The sequence below is a fragment of the Ochotona curzoniae genome, unplaced genomic scaffold, assembly GCF_017591425.1.
Source record: "Ochotona curzoniae isolate NIBS_2020 unplaced genomic scaffold, NIBS_Ocur_1.0 contig_814, whole genome shotgun sequence".
NCBI classification, from domain to species: Eukaryota; Metazoa; Chordata; class Mammalia; order Lagomorpha; family Ochotonidae; genus Ochotona; species Ochotona curzoniae.
Genome location: NW_024466570.1, coordinates 967 through 16558, shown reverse-complemented (window position 1 = coordinate 16558; position 15592 = coordinate 967). Strand labels below are relative to the sequence as shown.

Genomic DNA, 15592 nt, shown 5'->3' with positions numbered 1-15592 from the left:
TTAAGCAGAGAGACTGTCTGCCCCCAGACAATGCTTCTGCTCGTTTTCCATGTCGTAAGGACAATTTGTTGAGAGTTTGTTGGGAAATCATCAGGCATCCACCTTATAGCCATGATTTGACTTCTATTTGGTTTCTAGTCTTAGGTCTTTAAAGGACATCCATAATAAAATATTCATTCATGAAAAGACCGACATAGCAAAGTTCCCAAGATCCTTAATTCTTCAAGGATGGACTGATATCATTGTTTATGTTGAAAAACAAACTTTGAATTTAATACTACTTTTGCATTTAATAATTTGTATTATTTATTTGTACTTTGTTATTATTCATACTTTATTATAAACTATTATTCTATATAATTACTTTGTATATTTTGTATACTTTGTATATTATACTTTTGTATAAATACGTCGTTATTTGTATAATTTATATTATGACTATTAAAATAACTATTAATAATTTGCAGTAATACTATGTATTTAATAATTTGTATTAGTACTTTTGTATTTACTAATACTTTCATATTTAAATGTAATTCTTCAGTTTCCTGTAAACATTTTGAAGTCTTCTCATAAAATTAAAAACTGGGCTGGAGAGTGGGGAAAGAAATGCAAAATAAGCTTTGAAACCTCTGCTTTCTATGTTAGCTTTCTTGTATGGAATATTATGATTTCCAGGTTTTGAGGAAATCTCAATTTGGGATCTTGAATGACTTACATCTTGCCTAACGTTGAAATTGGAACATAGACTCAACGTGTTTGTGGGGACTCTAGCTCCATTATTTATATTTTCCATTATTTGTAGTATCGTTCCTGGATCAACATCAGGTAAGTACTACTGAGGTTATTTCTACATGTTTTTATTCTTATACAATCACCTTGAAATACTCTACCTTTTGTGAGAGCTGTTTGTGAGCTAATTCACAAAGGCTGACCAGCTTTCCAGAGAGTGATCTGGAAGCCTTGAATCCAGCTGAAGACATAATGGTTTCAGCAATCATTCGATAATCGGGCACCATCATTGCCACTGGGCGAAACAGAGATCCGAAGTTTTGTGGGAGCTCTACTCGACCTGGGTAACTTAATAGGGGAAAAAAAAACATCAAAGAGATCATCAGTTTCCCATATTTCAAACAGGGAACCACGTAGCTTACATGCAACCACCTCCCCACTGTCACCAGATAATTCCATCAACTTTTTATACAACCTTTCTCTGAAAACTGAGTTTTCAAGATAGTTTCTATTTCACAGAGCTTTTTGATTTATTTCATTTTGCCTATGCCTCTCCCTGATATCCACCATGGAACAGCTTCCTTATGATGCGCTGGACCATAGCAGTGTTCAATCAGGTTTTATTGAACCTGCCCCTCCTCCACTCCCTGAAACCACCATTTTCTTATTTCTTCTGCCACTCATCAGCGTTTCTGCCTGGGTTCTCTTTGTGACACACTGCTGATCTTTTTCTTTTTCTCTGGCTATGCATGAAGTGAAAACGCCCCTTGGGCAGAAGCTTCCTGTGGGGCTCATCCACACGGAAAGAGGCCGAGTTGCAGTTGTTCCTACGTGATGTGGTTAGCGGACTGAACTCAGACTGGTGGTAGAAGGTAAATGATTTTGAAAAATCAAGCAAACGTCTATCCGTGGATAAGATTTTAGAAAAAGACTATGATCTATGTCTACTCTCACCAGACTCACCAACACTTACCCAGGTGTCATGGTGATGAATATTGCACAAAACATATTGATACGAATCTCTTTTCCTTCCAGTACAAACCTGTGAGATAGGATTCATCACTGAGACACTGGTTTTGTGTAGGCCAGAGAATGCTAGAATTATAGGTGAATTTAGGAACTCACCAAAGGCAATGCCACATCTAAACCAAAACAGAACATGCCGGGAAAAACAAAGGCGAGAGAAAGGAGAACACAGATGTTCATCTCAAGCCACAGCTGCGATGCCCGGTGGGATCCAGCCATTAGTTGATCACAGCTAAATCTTTTGGGTACATATCTGAGCTGATTTACCCAGGGAAAAGAATCCAAGGAGATCTGTAGGAAATATCAGGGCTCTGCGTGGATGACACAGAAGAAAGCAGGGTGGGGCACATGGTGGCATGTTTTAGCATGGAAAAGAGTCTACTTCCCAAGTCCTCCCACCCAGAGGGGCAAAACTTTGGGAGGACTGTGACAAAACTTTCAGCAGGAATATCACTGTTGGTACCAGCAGTAGGGACAATGGAGAGTCCGCAGTGCTTTCTCAGGTGGGCAAAACATGAGAGGAATGTGATAAGATCTGGGGACCTCACCAATTAAAATGGAGAACATGTTTTAGGAATTTGAGTTAGCAAAATGTGGGTTATTGTGACCCCCAACTATAACACTAGATTTGTAAAGTCTGGAATACACATTCAGTTTGTACAAAAATCTCTGACTAAAGCCACAAGTTACTGAACGTTAGCTTGAGCTAGAAATGTTAACAGAAGTTCTAAGCCATCAAATTAATTTATATCCATAAAGCAAACTACCCAGATTCCTAAATTTTATCTGAAAACATGTTTATTGGTGCATCAAAAACATCGGTTATTATAACATAACACCGTTACTACTTAAAAGCATATGTATAAAAAAAAAACAAATCAGCAAGAGAAAAAGTAAGCTTCAGCTGTGTGGTAAATATTTTTTCTACATATAAAATTAAAGAAAAAAATCCAAAAATATTGGTTTCTTCAGGTATAATCTCCTAAGATGAAGAGGTAAGATTATTCAAGTTGATTGAAAATGCACATATATGTTTGCATAAATCTCATCACTGATCCAAAGACCATTCCAAAGTTGGACACTCATTTATATTTCTCTACTCTGGCCTAAAACTATATGTATTTTTTTTTAACATAAGATTCACTTTCATTTATTTGAAAGACAAGGTCACAGAAACAAGAGATTGAATCTACTTTGAAGCAAATCTCCATTTTTACCTGTCATTTTCTAACTTATGTATGACAGTTACGGCAATCATGGTGAAACCTCACTTAGTATTCAGTTTATTTCACCAAGGACAATTTATAGACTTTTCCTAAGGTCTGAATTTAATGTTTAAAATGACCTACAGTGAGGTGGAAGCACATGACTTCACTTGGTCACTTTGGTCTCAGTAGTTTAGGTGACAAATGCTAAAGTGTGCCATCCTTTCCTCGATATTGGTCATTCCCAAAAGCTGAACAAACATTTACTAAAATATCTGATCTACAATAAGCTTATAGTTTAGTTTTAGCTGATGAGCATGACAGAAATTTATCCTAATTTTCTTTCAACTCCTCTCTATATTCATAAATGTTATCCATGTGCCATTGGGAAGATCAAGCATGAGCTAACTGACACCAGTGAAATCGGTCATCATGTGTTATGATGGAGTTGATTAATCCTCTATAACTTTATATATTAGAATTTTGCTTCATTGTTATTCTCCTTCCCTATTTTTAAATGTTGTCCCTTTAAGCCTTTTTCTCTCTTTTTAAAAATCTATCCTGGCTGCTCCACTTCTAATCCAGTTCCCTAGTTATGGCCTGAGAAAGCAGTAGAGGATGGTCCACGTCCCTGGGACCCTGCATCCACATGGGACACTTGGGAAGAAGCTCCTGGCCCCGGGTGTTGGGTCAGCTCAGCTCCAGTCATTGTGGCCATCTGGGGAGTGAATCAACAGATTGAAGAGCTCTCTCCCCCATCCCTCTTGCTATAGAATTTGCTCCCCAAATAAAAATAAATCTTAAAAATATATATACATATAATCTGTAGGATCCAATGGTCAACACTATTATCGGGTACTAAGGATAAAAAGAGGAATAAAGCAGATAAACTTTTTAGAAGAATTATGACATCTTTGTTATATGTACATTTTATATCATTTGTCAAGCAAAGCAAACAGTGAAGGAAAGTGCCATTCCTTTTGATACGTGCTATAAAACAAAAACAATAAAACACCCCAAATAAAAAAGCTCTGAAGACCCCATTTAGAGAATACCTGACAATAAATAACTAATCAGCAAACATGGAATGAATTTCCCTTCAAACAGTGTAGACAGTATTCAACAAATACCTGACGGAAGAGCCGGCTTTTGCACACTTAATGGTTAGGATCTGGGAGGCCAAAACAGAAAGAACTTCCACATCAATTCGATTGAAGGCATCAAAACAACACCATGCTCCTGACTGAACCAGCCCAAAGAAGAATTTTTCCACAGTCTTTGGAGGACAAAACAGGGTGGTGGGAGAGACAGGGAGAGAATGAATGAGAGCTTGGCTGATTACTGAACTGCCACAAAGGTGGGAGATCTCGCTGGGATATCAATGTGGACACATCTTGCCCCAAACAAGGGAGCACTTGTGGCATTTCCTCCCCACAGGTACTTTTTTGATAAGGCTCAAAGCAACAGATGGTTAGCCTCTGGACAAACCAATTCCTTTTCCTGTCTCTTCTAAGAGCCTTAGCCCACAAGAACAATCTCTTGGCACTCTCAGGAAGAACACGCAGGCGGTCAAAGCCGCCAACTAGAGCGGTACAGCCCGGCAACTACCAATTATTTCGTAGTGCTGCGTACCTGCACCCCCATCAGGTTAGCACTTAAAATGACTTTGTATTTAAAGTGTTACTCTCGATTATTTTATATAGTTGTATTCCATCTAAGATCGTGCTTGAAAAGGATTAGCTGCCAAGAAAGATTGAAAATCACTGTTTTAGCAGTTCAGCTGAATTAAAAGCATAGAATGTTTTAAATTTCTATTACATTCTAGATGCATGCTCTATTTAAAACTAGTAACCGAACTTATGGTTCTATTACTACTAAGTGACTCTCAACATTTTTTTCTTATTTCTTTATGTGTACATTTTTTTTTTCTGGAGCACAGATGTTGAAGCTTTACCTTATAATCCAAATTCTCGAAACAGTGGAAGACCACACAATGCTTGCCTAAAGCCTGAAAGATAGAAAATACTTTAGTATAGTTCTTGAATTATGCGACAAAATTCCAACATCAAAACTGCCAGATTAGTAACATGTGCCCTTTCGAGAGACTTTCTGCAAGGTAAAATTGACAGAGATTCAAAAAACTTGGTATGATACAAATGTACATGTGACGGTTTTACTATTTTGCACGCATGTGCACGCACACGCGCACACACACACACACACACGATCATTCGCACGCCAGTTAATGCTATTCCAAATGCATTCAAAGCGAATGTGGGCTTACGGAGCTTGACCATTCAGCATACAATCGGCATTTAAAAATCAATCCATAAGTTCACTGAATTAATGGGTGTCATTGGTAAAAGCAATGAATGTTTCAACAACAGGCACAGTGTCAGTTTAGGGTATCATTGAAATTTGTGTGACAGAAAAGATGTTTTTGAAAGACACTTACTTTGGCTAGGTCTTTTATAGTCTCTGTTTTTCCTACACCTGTTGGACCAGAAGCACAACCTCCTAGGTTCAAGTGGAGTGCTCCCAGGAAGGTTAACCAGCATCTGTCTGTGAGGGGCGTAATGACCAGCCTGGAGGTACAGCCCAAGTACTCATAGCCGTAAGCCAAAGTGGCATGTCCTTGAGATATGTAGCATAACTTCTGCTTGTCATCCCACTTGTACTGTAAATGTCTGAAAGCAATATTTTAAATGCTTATTATTGGGGTAAAATTTTCATTCAAACAAAGAAACATCAAGATTAAAAATGAGTGTGGACTCAACACACTGAAATTGAAAGAGAAGAGCGGCAGGATTAGATCAGAAATGTGAGAGCTCAGAAGACGCTACACAGGTAGGTGGTTTCCCCTCCGTGGTGAATGGCCTGGCGGGCTCACACCACATAAAGGCGATGCCCACCTAAGGGAGGATTTCTATACAGGTCACTCCGAGGAGGTTTGGTTTCCAGTCAATAGAAGCACTCATCATCACCATCTGGATCCTTCTTAGAAGCGTCCTTGAGAAAAACGCTCTTTACATCCAGAAACATGATTTTCTGCAGACTCAGATTTCCACTGATTGAATGAGCATGGTAAGTCAAATAGCTAATTTTAAATTCCGTCCTCCACATGAACTTGAGTTAAACTGGTGACTTGTTTGTAACCTCAAGGGATATATTGTTTTGGCTTTTGTCTGTGTCCCTAGCAGTGCCGACTTATGTCTCAAAATAACATTTTTAGGGCCTAATCAATGAAGGAATGCCAAAGAATATTTTTGGAAAGAATTTTACATTTGATAATTTTTAAATGTCATGGGAAAAATAATGTTCGTTAATAGCTTGGTATATCTTTCAATTGATGATGTCATGTGATAAGCTTATATACTATTCAAGTCCTTTTAAATGCTTCCTGGAAAAGGTCATTTTATAACTTAATATTCAGAATAAGTAAACTTTGAAAATAGAAAAATGAAATATACTCAAAATTTGGCAAGCTCTCAGGGGAGAGAGCATAATCTTAAGAGAAAACCTTTAAGGGAAAATTAATTCAAAAGTTTGAAATGTCACAATTATGATAGGAATTTTTATTTCCTTTTCATATCTTTTCATCAACAGTGGCCCTCTTTCACCTAAACTTGTATTTTTTAACTAACTGCCTCTGGCTAGGGGGAAGGAAGCTGGCTGGAAAAGCTTTACAGTTTGTTTCCCCAGCCTACTGTGTTCTGGAAGAGGATCCAGCAAGAAAAACATGCTCCTTTGGCTGAGTCGCAAAAGGGAAAACTCAACTGTGAGAAGACAGAAGAACGAGGGAGAGAAAAAAGAATAAAGTGATCAAAGTGATACTTGCAGTTTGCTTAGGAATTTTGGTATACACTCAGAAATTTAAATGTTTTCAAAATTTGAAGTCAAGGATCCTTTTATCTCAAGATCTGATGATGAGAAGTTATTTAATGGAGTTACAATTTAGATTCACTCACCTTGACCACTCAAAGTCCTCTGCCTTGAAGACATTTCTAAGCAGTAAATTTATCACCAAGTCTCTGCAGTGAACATACAGGATGAGCAAGGCCCCAAGCACGGCTTTCCTTCGAGAGTTACAAGCATCCCGCAGCATCAGTTCTGCAAGCTGTTCTACACGACCTAGCACGCCGGCACGGACTTTTTCCAATGCTTCTTTTGGGTGATAACTCATGAAACTTTTAATGCAGTCGGAACAAAACATGATCTGACTCTGACAAAGAGATACATATAGAACAGAAGCTTAACTTTTCATTTTGCATTAAGAATGTTTCCCTATATGTGTCATATATACTGACTGAGAAAATGTTTTGAGGGCTTAAAATAGAATTTTGATGAATATTTACAGAGGGCTTATTCATTTATATTTTCTAATCTTAGATTGCTAATTCCAACGTCACTAATTAATAACCTGTCAACAATAACAAAAGAGCACTCCAAGAGGAAATCGGTGTTGCTTTCTCCATTGATCTTACAATATACCCAGAATCCACTGTGTTTGTAGTCACAGAAGGCATGGGACAGGCAACCTGGTGAACTGGTGAACAGTCTCGGTTGCTAATTCTGTCCTTTTCAAAGGAGACTGTAGATTTGCAGATCACTGATCAACAGGAAGGTGGAGCCTGAGCTTGGGACGTAGACAGGAACAAAAGCCGACTCCAGCAGCAGCAAACCTGGTAAAGGTCATGTCTGTGCTGTTGCCCCTGGCACATTTATTCTAGATTCCCAGCCTCAGGAGAGAAGACCCAATGGCCCAAGTCCCCTCCCTGGGATATCCTGGGTAGGCGGGAGGAGGAATTTTTTCAGTGAAAGAGATTGGGAACCAGAGTGTTCATCTGCAGTGGAATTCTTAATGACTGTATCTTGAGATGAGTCTGTCTGGAAAGCCTCATTGGCCACAAGTATGTTTTATATTCATTCAAAGACAAGTTCTAGTCATGTAACATGTTCAGAAATGTGAGATACAAGAGGGATGTAAATTGCCTTCTGGGCAACAGAATTTGCAGTAGATAAGGCATATGTGTGGGGAAAACTTGGGCATAAGTACAGACTGAAGCTGATAGTCACTCCTGTCAAGTATTGTTTGGAAACACTACAGACTGCCTCTTAGTTGAGCATGTTTCAAGGACTAGAGGTGCAGAGATCTTTTCTTGATAGAGAAGGTTTGATTATTTGAATTTCCTATTGAAATGTGCAGACTGATTCATTATCACTTTGCCATTTGGTCACCTTTGTAAATAGCAGCTTGAACAAGTCCTGCAGTTTAAGATCTAACAGAGGATAACAAAAGGGATCAAGCATCTCTGATTATGTTAATTTGTATCCACAATCCCAGGCTATTTTACTAGCGAAGTTTTGGAAAATTGTGTTAAGTCAAAGTAAAAAGACATGATGTTATTTTTGTTACGTAAATAAATTACTTATTTGAAAGAATGATGAAGGAAAGGCAGAGAAAGAAATGTACACATTTCATCTTTCACTCTCCCAACAGTTCAATAGCCAAGGATTGGCAAGGTCAACATTAGAAGCTGGGAACTCCATCAACGTCTCCCCCTCTGCATGTGAAGGGCCAAGCTCTTGGGCCGGTACCTGCTGCTTCCCAGGTCCTTTAACAGGAAGCTGGATTGGATGCATTCATCCCAAGTAATCACCCTGTGATGACATTTTAAAATAACCATCATGTAACCATGGCTGGGTCAGGGTGAAGCCATTAATTAGCTAAAGGCCCGCTCTGCATCTCCCACAGGGGAGCCATCATCTTCAGTCCCACAGGGAGCACATCAGCAGGAAGTGGAATTGGGAGCAGAGCTACTGGCATTCCAAGTGGCATCTTAAATACTAAGCCAGATGTCCAGAATGAAGTTATCACGTCTCTCCACAGCCTTTCAAGCCATGCAGACTCCTAGAGCAAAAAATCAGAAAAGCCCCCCTCTCCCTTAGCTTCCATGAGAAAAATCTCCTAATTTTCTTTCTCTTTCCAGCTACTCTTCTTCAGTCTTCTTCCTGGATGCCCCTTCCTCCACCTACTTCTCAAATGATGATGTTTCTTGGGGCTCTTTCTTTGTCCCTCCTTCTCCACTCTGCTGGGTGAAATTTTACTGCCTCCATGGTTTCGACAACTACTTCTCAAAAGAATTGCCAATTTGGACAAGAATCTAAAAGTTAACAGCTGAGCCATGGATAAAGAAAAATATGGTACATACATATACACAGTGAAATACTACTATTCAGTCTTTTTAAATGATGTTATTTCGCCATTTGTTGCAACATGAAAAGAACACAAAAGATTTTTCATCCATAAGTAGAGGCAGATACAATTACAAAAGAATCCTTAGAGGGATGTTGTGGCATAGACAAGACATGGCTTGCAATACGGTTGCCAGTTTGAGTCCTAGCTGTCCAACTTCCAATCCAGCTCCCTGCTAATGGTATGGGAAAGCAGAAGATGCTCCAAGTGTTTGGGCCCCTGCCACCCACATTGAAGACCTGGAAAAATCTCCTGGCTCCTGGCTTCTGCCTGGCCCAGCCCTGGGTGAAGCAGCCATCTGCAGAGTGAACCAGTGGGTGAAAGATTTCTCTCTCTCTTCTCATTCTCTCTTTCCAACTCTGAATTTTAAATAAGTAATTTTATTATTATTTTTTAAAGAACAGTTAGGGAGATGCAACACTGTTGCCTTTGAACATACAGGAAGAGACCCCAGTGCCTACTCAGGAATGCTAAGTGGTTTTGAGAAGCTGAAATAAAGGACATGGACTCTCCTCCAGAGTCTCCAGGAAGGAACAAGGCTCTGCTGACACTTTGACTAGCCCAGGGGCCCCTGAGTTAGTCTTCTCACCTCAACTTCAAAGTTAGTATTTAATTTTTTTAACTCCTCAAGTAAAAAAGAACAACAAACTGGATACAATGAAATATAATGATTCGCCTAGGAAAAATAACCATTTATGGATTATTTCAATATTATGAAAAGTTTGAAACCCATAGGAAAATGAACTTATACAATGAATACCCATACAGTTATCATCTGTATTCTACAACAAACTTTTTGCTGTATTTGCTTGATCATATTTATATCTTTATGTCTTTCCATTATATTTTTATAATTTATGTATTACATTATTTTATGATACACTTCTATAGGCTCTGGGATTCCCTATCCCCACTGATTTCCAGTATATTATTATAATAGTATGGCCCCTCATAAACAGCATAAGTTCATCATCCTGCTCTTTAAGTATCCTGACTTTGTAGGTATGGACAATGGCAGAGTCCATCATCTTATTGTCAAAATATATTTAGCAGTTTCACTGGGAGTCCATCTTTGATTTGGAAGTAGAGATGTATACTGCATTGTATACTCACATCTGTATGTGATAGTCTATTACATGGTTACTATACATCCCCTTAAATGAAAAACCATAAAACAAAATCAACAGGAAGGAAAACAGAAAATTTAAAACATGAAGTTAAATAACAAGCTATTGAATGATCAGTTACTAAAGAAGTGAAAAGGGAAATAAACCTTTTTGCAGAAAATGATGCTACTGTATGATCTATGTGTCACTGAAGACATTGAAAGCTTTTCTGGGTAAGTTATTCTGGGCTGACAGTTTTTCTTTTTAGAATCTGGAATGTGTCACTCCATTCTCATCTGGCCTTTAGAATTTCCTGTGAGAAGTCAGCAGTGAGACTGATTGGGGTTCCTCTATATGTTAATTGACTTTTTCATGTGGATATTTAAGGGTCTTTTCCCCGCATTTAACAAGAGAGCTTCATTATCATGTGTCATGGCGAATAAGATCAACCTTATTGGGAGTTCTGTGTCCCTCGTGTCCCTCCTGTAGTTGTTTTCTAAATCGTTTTCCAAATTAGGGAATGTTCCTTTATTATTTCATTGAATACATTTTTAAACCCAGCTTCTCCTTCTGTGCCTTCTGGAACTCCCATAATTCTTATAGTCGGCCTTTTAATAGTATCTCAATTCTTGTACTTTTTTGCTTGACTCAGTTATTTCCAGCTTTTTGGTTGTTTCTCCATTGTGAGAAATAATTTCCAATTCTGAAAATCTTTCTTTTGCTTGCTCATTCTATTACTGAATTTCATGTCTAATAATTTGGCTTGATCTAGTTTCAGTGCTGCTATTTTGTGTGACACATTCCTTAAATTCCTTGAACTCCTGTATGTACTTCTCATTGTTGTTAAGAAGCTTTATAACAAGTTTTTAATATTTTTTTACCCCTCCCCATTTTTTGCTTTTGCTCCTTTGCAGTGGAGGCATCAGTAACATTCATTGTGCCTCTGTTTCTTCTTTTGTTGTTGGTAATTGCTATTCTAGTTCGCAGATTCCTCTCCGTAGGGCTGGTTTCTAAAGTGTGTTGCCCACAGGTCTATAGATCGATTTTTCTGATTGTGTACCCGGTTCATCATTTGCAGTTACTTGTGTTACTCCCTCCAGCAAGTTTCAGTCCCAGGCTCTTGTGCTCTGCTTCCATCATGGTCTCCACAGACCCAGCTCCTGGTTTACTCCTTTCCACCCATTGTGATACTGTGCTGTAGTCATGTTGCTTGCATAACCTTTCTCCCAGTCTTGGTTTAAGCAGTGCCCAGAATTAGGGAGATGTCAGCTATCCTAAATCACTGGGCTGTCAGTAGTGCCAGAACCTGCTGGCCATAAGGTTTGACATCACTTGGACCTATTTTGTGTAGAAACCATAGGATGTGAAGTCAGTACTATTTCCCCTTGAGACCAGTGCAATGCATTGAGCTGGAAATTAGCTTTCTCTTGACTCAATGCCTGTGGAGTTCACTGACATCCCTCTAGCTCCACAGTCTTTTCCTCAGTACACAAAATGGCACCCATTGTAGCATTTGTGGAGGTCTGGGCCTACTGCCTTAGGTCTGGGGGGTCACCTGAGCCTATCTTGGGTGGAACCTTTAAGATGCCATGTAGATACTGCTTTTCCTGTGGGATCAGTACAATGCTTCGGGCTGGAAATGAGCTTGTTCCTGGCTTAGTACATGTAGAGCTTGCTGTTGTTCTTCCAGCCCCATAGCCTTTTCCTCAGTACACAAAATGGCACACATTGTGGCACTGATGGGGGTGTGAGCCATGAAATTCACCTTGTCCCTGCAACTGCCTGCTTGGGCTTTGCCACTCTGCATCTGTTTGTGGTTGAATCAAGTGAATCGGCAGGATGGGCAGTTCTATGGGTTCACTTCCTGAGCTCCAGGTGAACTCTCCTTCCCGCCTGGCCACTGGTGGAGCGCTGATCCCCGACCATTGTTGGGGTATGTGGTCACTGCAACACCGTTCTGCTGTCTTTGTTGCTTCTCTGTGCCCATGGGTCTTCAGGTATTCCTTTGCCATTGGTCTGCCCTTTCCTATTTCCTGGGATGGCAGCCTCTCAGCTTTGCCCTGGCCAATGATTTTCCACTTGTTTATAAACGTGTCCTTATCCTATTCCACCATTTTGTTTGTTTACTTTCCATCTTTTTAAAATATTTTCATTTCAGAGAAACTTTTACATAATATCAGTCCTGTCATGATTTACTTCCTAAATGCTTGCCTTCTTTGCCGTATGACAACTAAACATTTACATACATACATCAAAGGAACATTAACTTACCACAGTGAGTACCACTTGTCCCAGATGAGTTACAGCCCATAAGGGAAAAACCTGGCAATACCAGTCTTTAATCCTTGATTTACAAATCTGTAAGCAAAAATACTTTGTTATTTATATCTAGTCACTTCTGGTGAAAGAAATGAGTACTAATTACAAACATGAAAATATAAGATTGTAAAACCCACTGATTCAAGTACACACTTACATTTAAAACATTCCCTTATTGTGTAAATCAACTATTTAAGCAAGTCTCATGCTTAATAGATAAAATTACAGGTCTAGTCATTTGTTGGGGTACACAAATATTTTAAAAACAGAATTGGGGATTGTAGTCAAAGTGTAGAATTACTTTATGTGTTCACATTTAAGTTCTTAACAGCTAAAAACAGCCTGATAAGGGTAAAAGATGTTTTATGTAAGCGTGAGAGTGATCACTAGGGAAAAAAACGCATAGAAGATTAAAAACAAACAAATGAATCCAAACATGCTACTGTAGAAAAGTATCAAACCACAACAGACCACAGCACAGGAGGAAGAAAGCGTCAAAGGATTTGCAAAATCCCAGCAAGCAGTGAACAAAAGGGCAACAGTAGGCCCTTCTCAACCACTCTGGATGCGAAAGCTCCACCTAAAAGCCAAGTAAGTGACTGGGTGAAAAAAATGAGCCCAAACAATAGACTTCCTATAAGAGATTCACCTCACCTTTAGGACACACAGACTTGAGTGCAAAAGGAGAAAAACAAAGATTTTTCCAAATGCAAACAATAAGAACAGAAAAAGGCTTTAACCAAGAACAGCCTGTGAGTCCGTCTCGACTGCAAGGATCATGTGGCTTTTGCCTTTCTTCTGTTCACAGTGAATCCACTTATTCATTGATGTATGTTTTTATTCTTGTGCCCTAAGAAATACACACCACTTGTTTTTAGTTAACTACCCCTTTAATGTGCCATAGATTTTTGTTTGCGAATATTTTGTTGAACATATTTGAATTTGTGTTCATCAAGGATACTGACCTATAATCTCCTTGTGTTCTTGCCAGACACACTGGAGCACACTTTGTTGGTAAAATACCCTCAACAATTTAGGCATACAAGGAATGTAGCTCAATACAAAAAGTTCACTTAGGAAAGTATTCCAGTGAATGTTAAACTCCATGGTGAGAAGCAGAAGTCTTTCCTCTAAGCCGAGGAACATGATAAGGATACCTATTCTTACTTCTATTCGCTAAATGTCCTTCTCAGAGCACTTAGATAAGAAAAGGAAATGGATGCATCCATATTAGAAAGGAAGAGGTGAAAAATGACCTGTTTTGCTGATATTATATTATATATAGGAAATCCTAATGGCTATATCAGAAAACTATGAGAACTGATCAACAAATCTAGTAATATGGCAGGATAGAGCACCAACACAAGAAAACATCTTATTCATTTCCATGTGCCAGTAATTCTGAAGAATTAATATGCTTATTATAGCATCAAAAACAGAACACTAAATTTAAATAATGACATTAAATAAGTGAAAGATCTACATATTGAGAACTAAAAAAAAACATAGATGAAGGAAAAGACACAAATAAATGAAACAATTTCTTGTGCTAATGGACTGAAAGAATTAATATTATTAATATGTCCAATCTACTCAAAGCAATCTACAGATTTGATGCCATCTTTTATCAAAAGGTCATTTTTCTCAGAAAAGGAAAATCTACCTAAACATTCATACAAAACCATGAAGACTTGTCTGTTGAACTGAAATTCCCACTGTGAAGTACAAAGTGGATGGAGACCTTAAGTATGATGCCTAGAGTTGATGCTCCTGGGAGGTGATTGAGATCATGTAAGGTCATCAAAATGAATGTTTCATTTTTGGATAGTGATGGATTTATGATAACAGAGACAAAGACCAGAATAGGCACACAGACACACGTTTGTATTCCCTACCCATTGCCCTGGGATTTCCTAAGACATCCTGAGACTGCTAGCAACAAAGCCATTTGGCCCCTTAACCTGCACCTCTGGAATTATGAGGTAAATAAGATCATTTCCATAAGTAGACAGCCTGAGCTATTTTGTTGATAGTAACAAAAAATTAGACTGAGAAAGACTCTAACCATATAACAAAAATCAGCCTGAGAAAGACTCTAACCAAAGTAATCTAAGTATCACATTGATTTCAAAATACATTACAAAATTATAGTAATTAGAATAGCATGGTACTGACATTAAAAAATAGACTGGCCAGAGTACAATACCTGAAAATCACAGACCTATGGTCAACTGATTTTCAACAAAGATGACAACAATATACAATAGATAAAAGTCTCTTGGGGCTAGTGCTGTGGGACAGCAGGTTAAGCTGCTCCTTGCATCATGGGCTTACTGTATCAGAGTGCCAGTTCAAGACCTTGCTTCTGATCCAGCTTCCTGTTAATGCCCCAGGGGAGGCAGGAGATGATGGCTGAATAACAGGCCATTGTTACCCACGTGGGAAGCAGAACGGAGTTCCATGCTCCTGGTTTGGTCCTGGTTCAGACTTGGCTGGTGTGGCCATTTGGGGAGTAAACCAGTAGATTAAAGGTTACTCTGTCTCTCCTTATCTGTCTGCTGCTCTTTCACATGAATAAGTAAAATATTTTCAAATTTTTTTCAATAAATATCTGGAAAACTTTCATTTTCACATGCAGAGGAGTGAAATTGGACCCTTACTTCATATAACATGAAAATCAACTCAAAACGCATCAAACACTTAAACAGTAAGACTTGATACTATACAGTCACTAAAAGAAAACACAGAGAAAAACCTCCACAACACTGATGTGATGATTCTGGTCAGGGATACATCCCTGAAAGTACATGTAACAGTAGCAGGAAGAAATAAATGGGATTGAGTCAGAGCAAAACAAAACAAAACCACCCTCCCCAACCCTAAACTGCACAGCAAAGGAAACTAAATAAGGAGAAAATTCTTTCAGTGAGAAAAAAAATCTTTCAGAC

The 15592-nt window shown here is 38.7% G+C and overlaps 2 protein-coding genes across 2 annotated transcripts in view; both read right to left on the bottom strand.

Moving 5' to 3' along the window:
* The window catches only part of LOC121164506 (dynein heavy chain 14, axonemal-like), an 81307-nt gene extending 80324 nt beyond the window's left edge, over nucleotides 1-983 (bottom strand). The window contains exon 1 of the mRNA XM_040992628.1: nucleotides 894-983. Within this exon, the coding sequence (XP_040848562.1) occupies nucleotides 894-983 (90 nt within the window). The remainder of the gene's footprint in view (nucleotides 1-893) is intronic.
* LOC121164504 (dynein heavy chain 14, axonemal-like) lies at nucleotides 886-12664 on the bottom strand. Its single transcript, XM_040992627.1, has 5 exons — nucleotides 12597-12664; nucleotides 6932-7185; nucleotides 5419-5650; nucleotides 4918-4971; nucleotides 886-1080 (listed from the first exon to the last, which is right to left on the bottom strand). Exons 2-5 carry the CDS (start codon nucleotides 7174-7176, stop codon nucleotides 991-993), a joined length of 621 nt encoding a protein of 206 aa, XP_040848561.1. The 5' UTR covers nucleotides 7177-7185; nucleotides 12597-12664; the 3' UTR covers nucleotides 886-990.
* Between the last annotated feature and the right edge of the window lie 2928 nt (nucleotides 12665-15592).

Coding starts and splice junctions, on each gene's coding strand:
- LOC121164504 (XM_040992627.1), bottom strand. CDS start 7,176: ATGTTTTGTTCCGACTGCATTAAAAGTTTCATGAGTTATCACCCAAAA. Junction 5,651..6,931: donor GAGGACTTTGAGTGGTCAAG/GTGAGTGAATCT, acceptor TATTGCTTTCAG/ACATTTACAGTACAAGTGGG. Junction 4,972..5,418: donor CTATAAAAGACCTAGCCAAA/GTAAGTGTCTTT, acceptor TCTATCTTTCAG/GCTTTAGGCAAGCATTGTGT.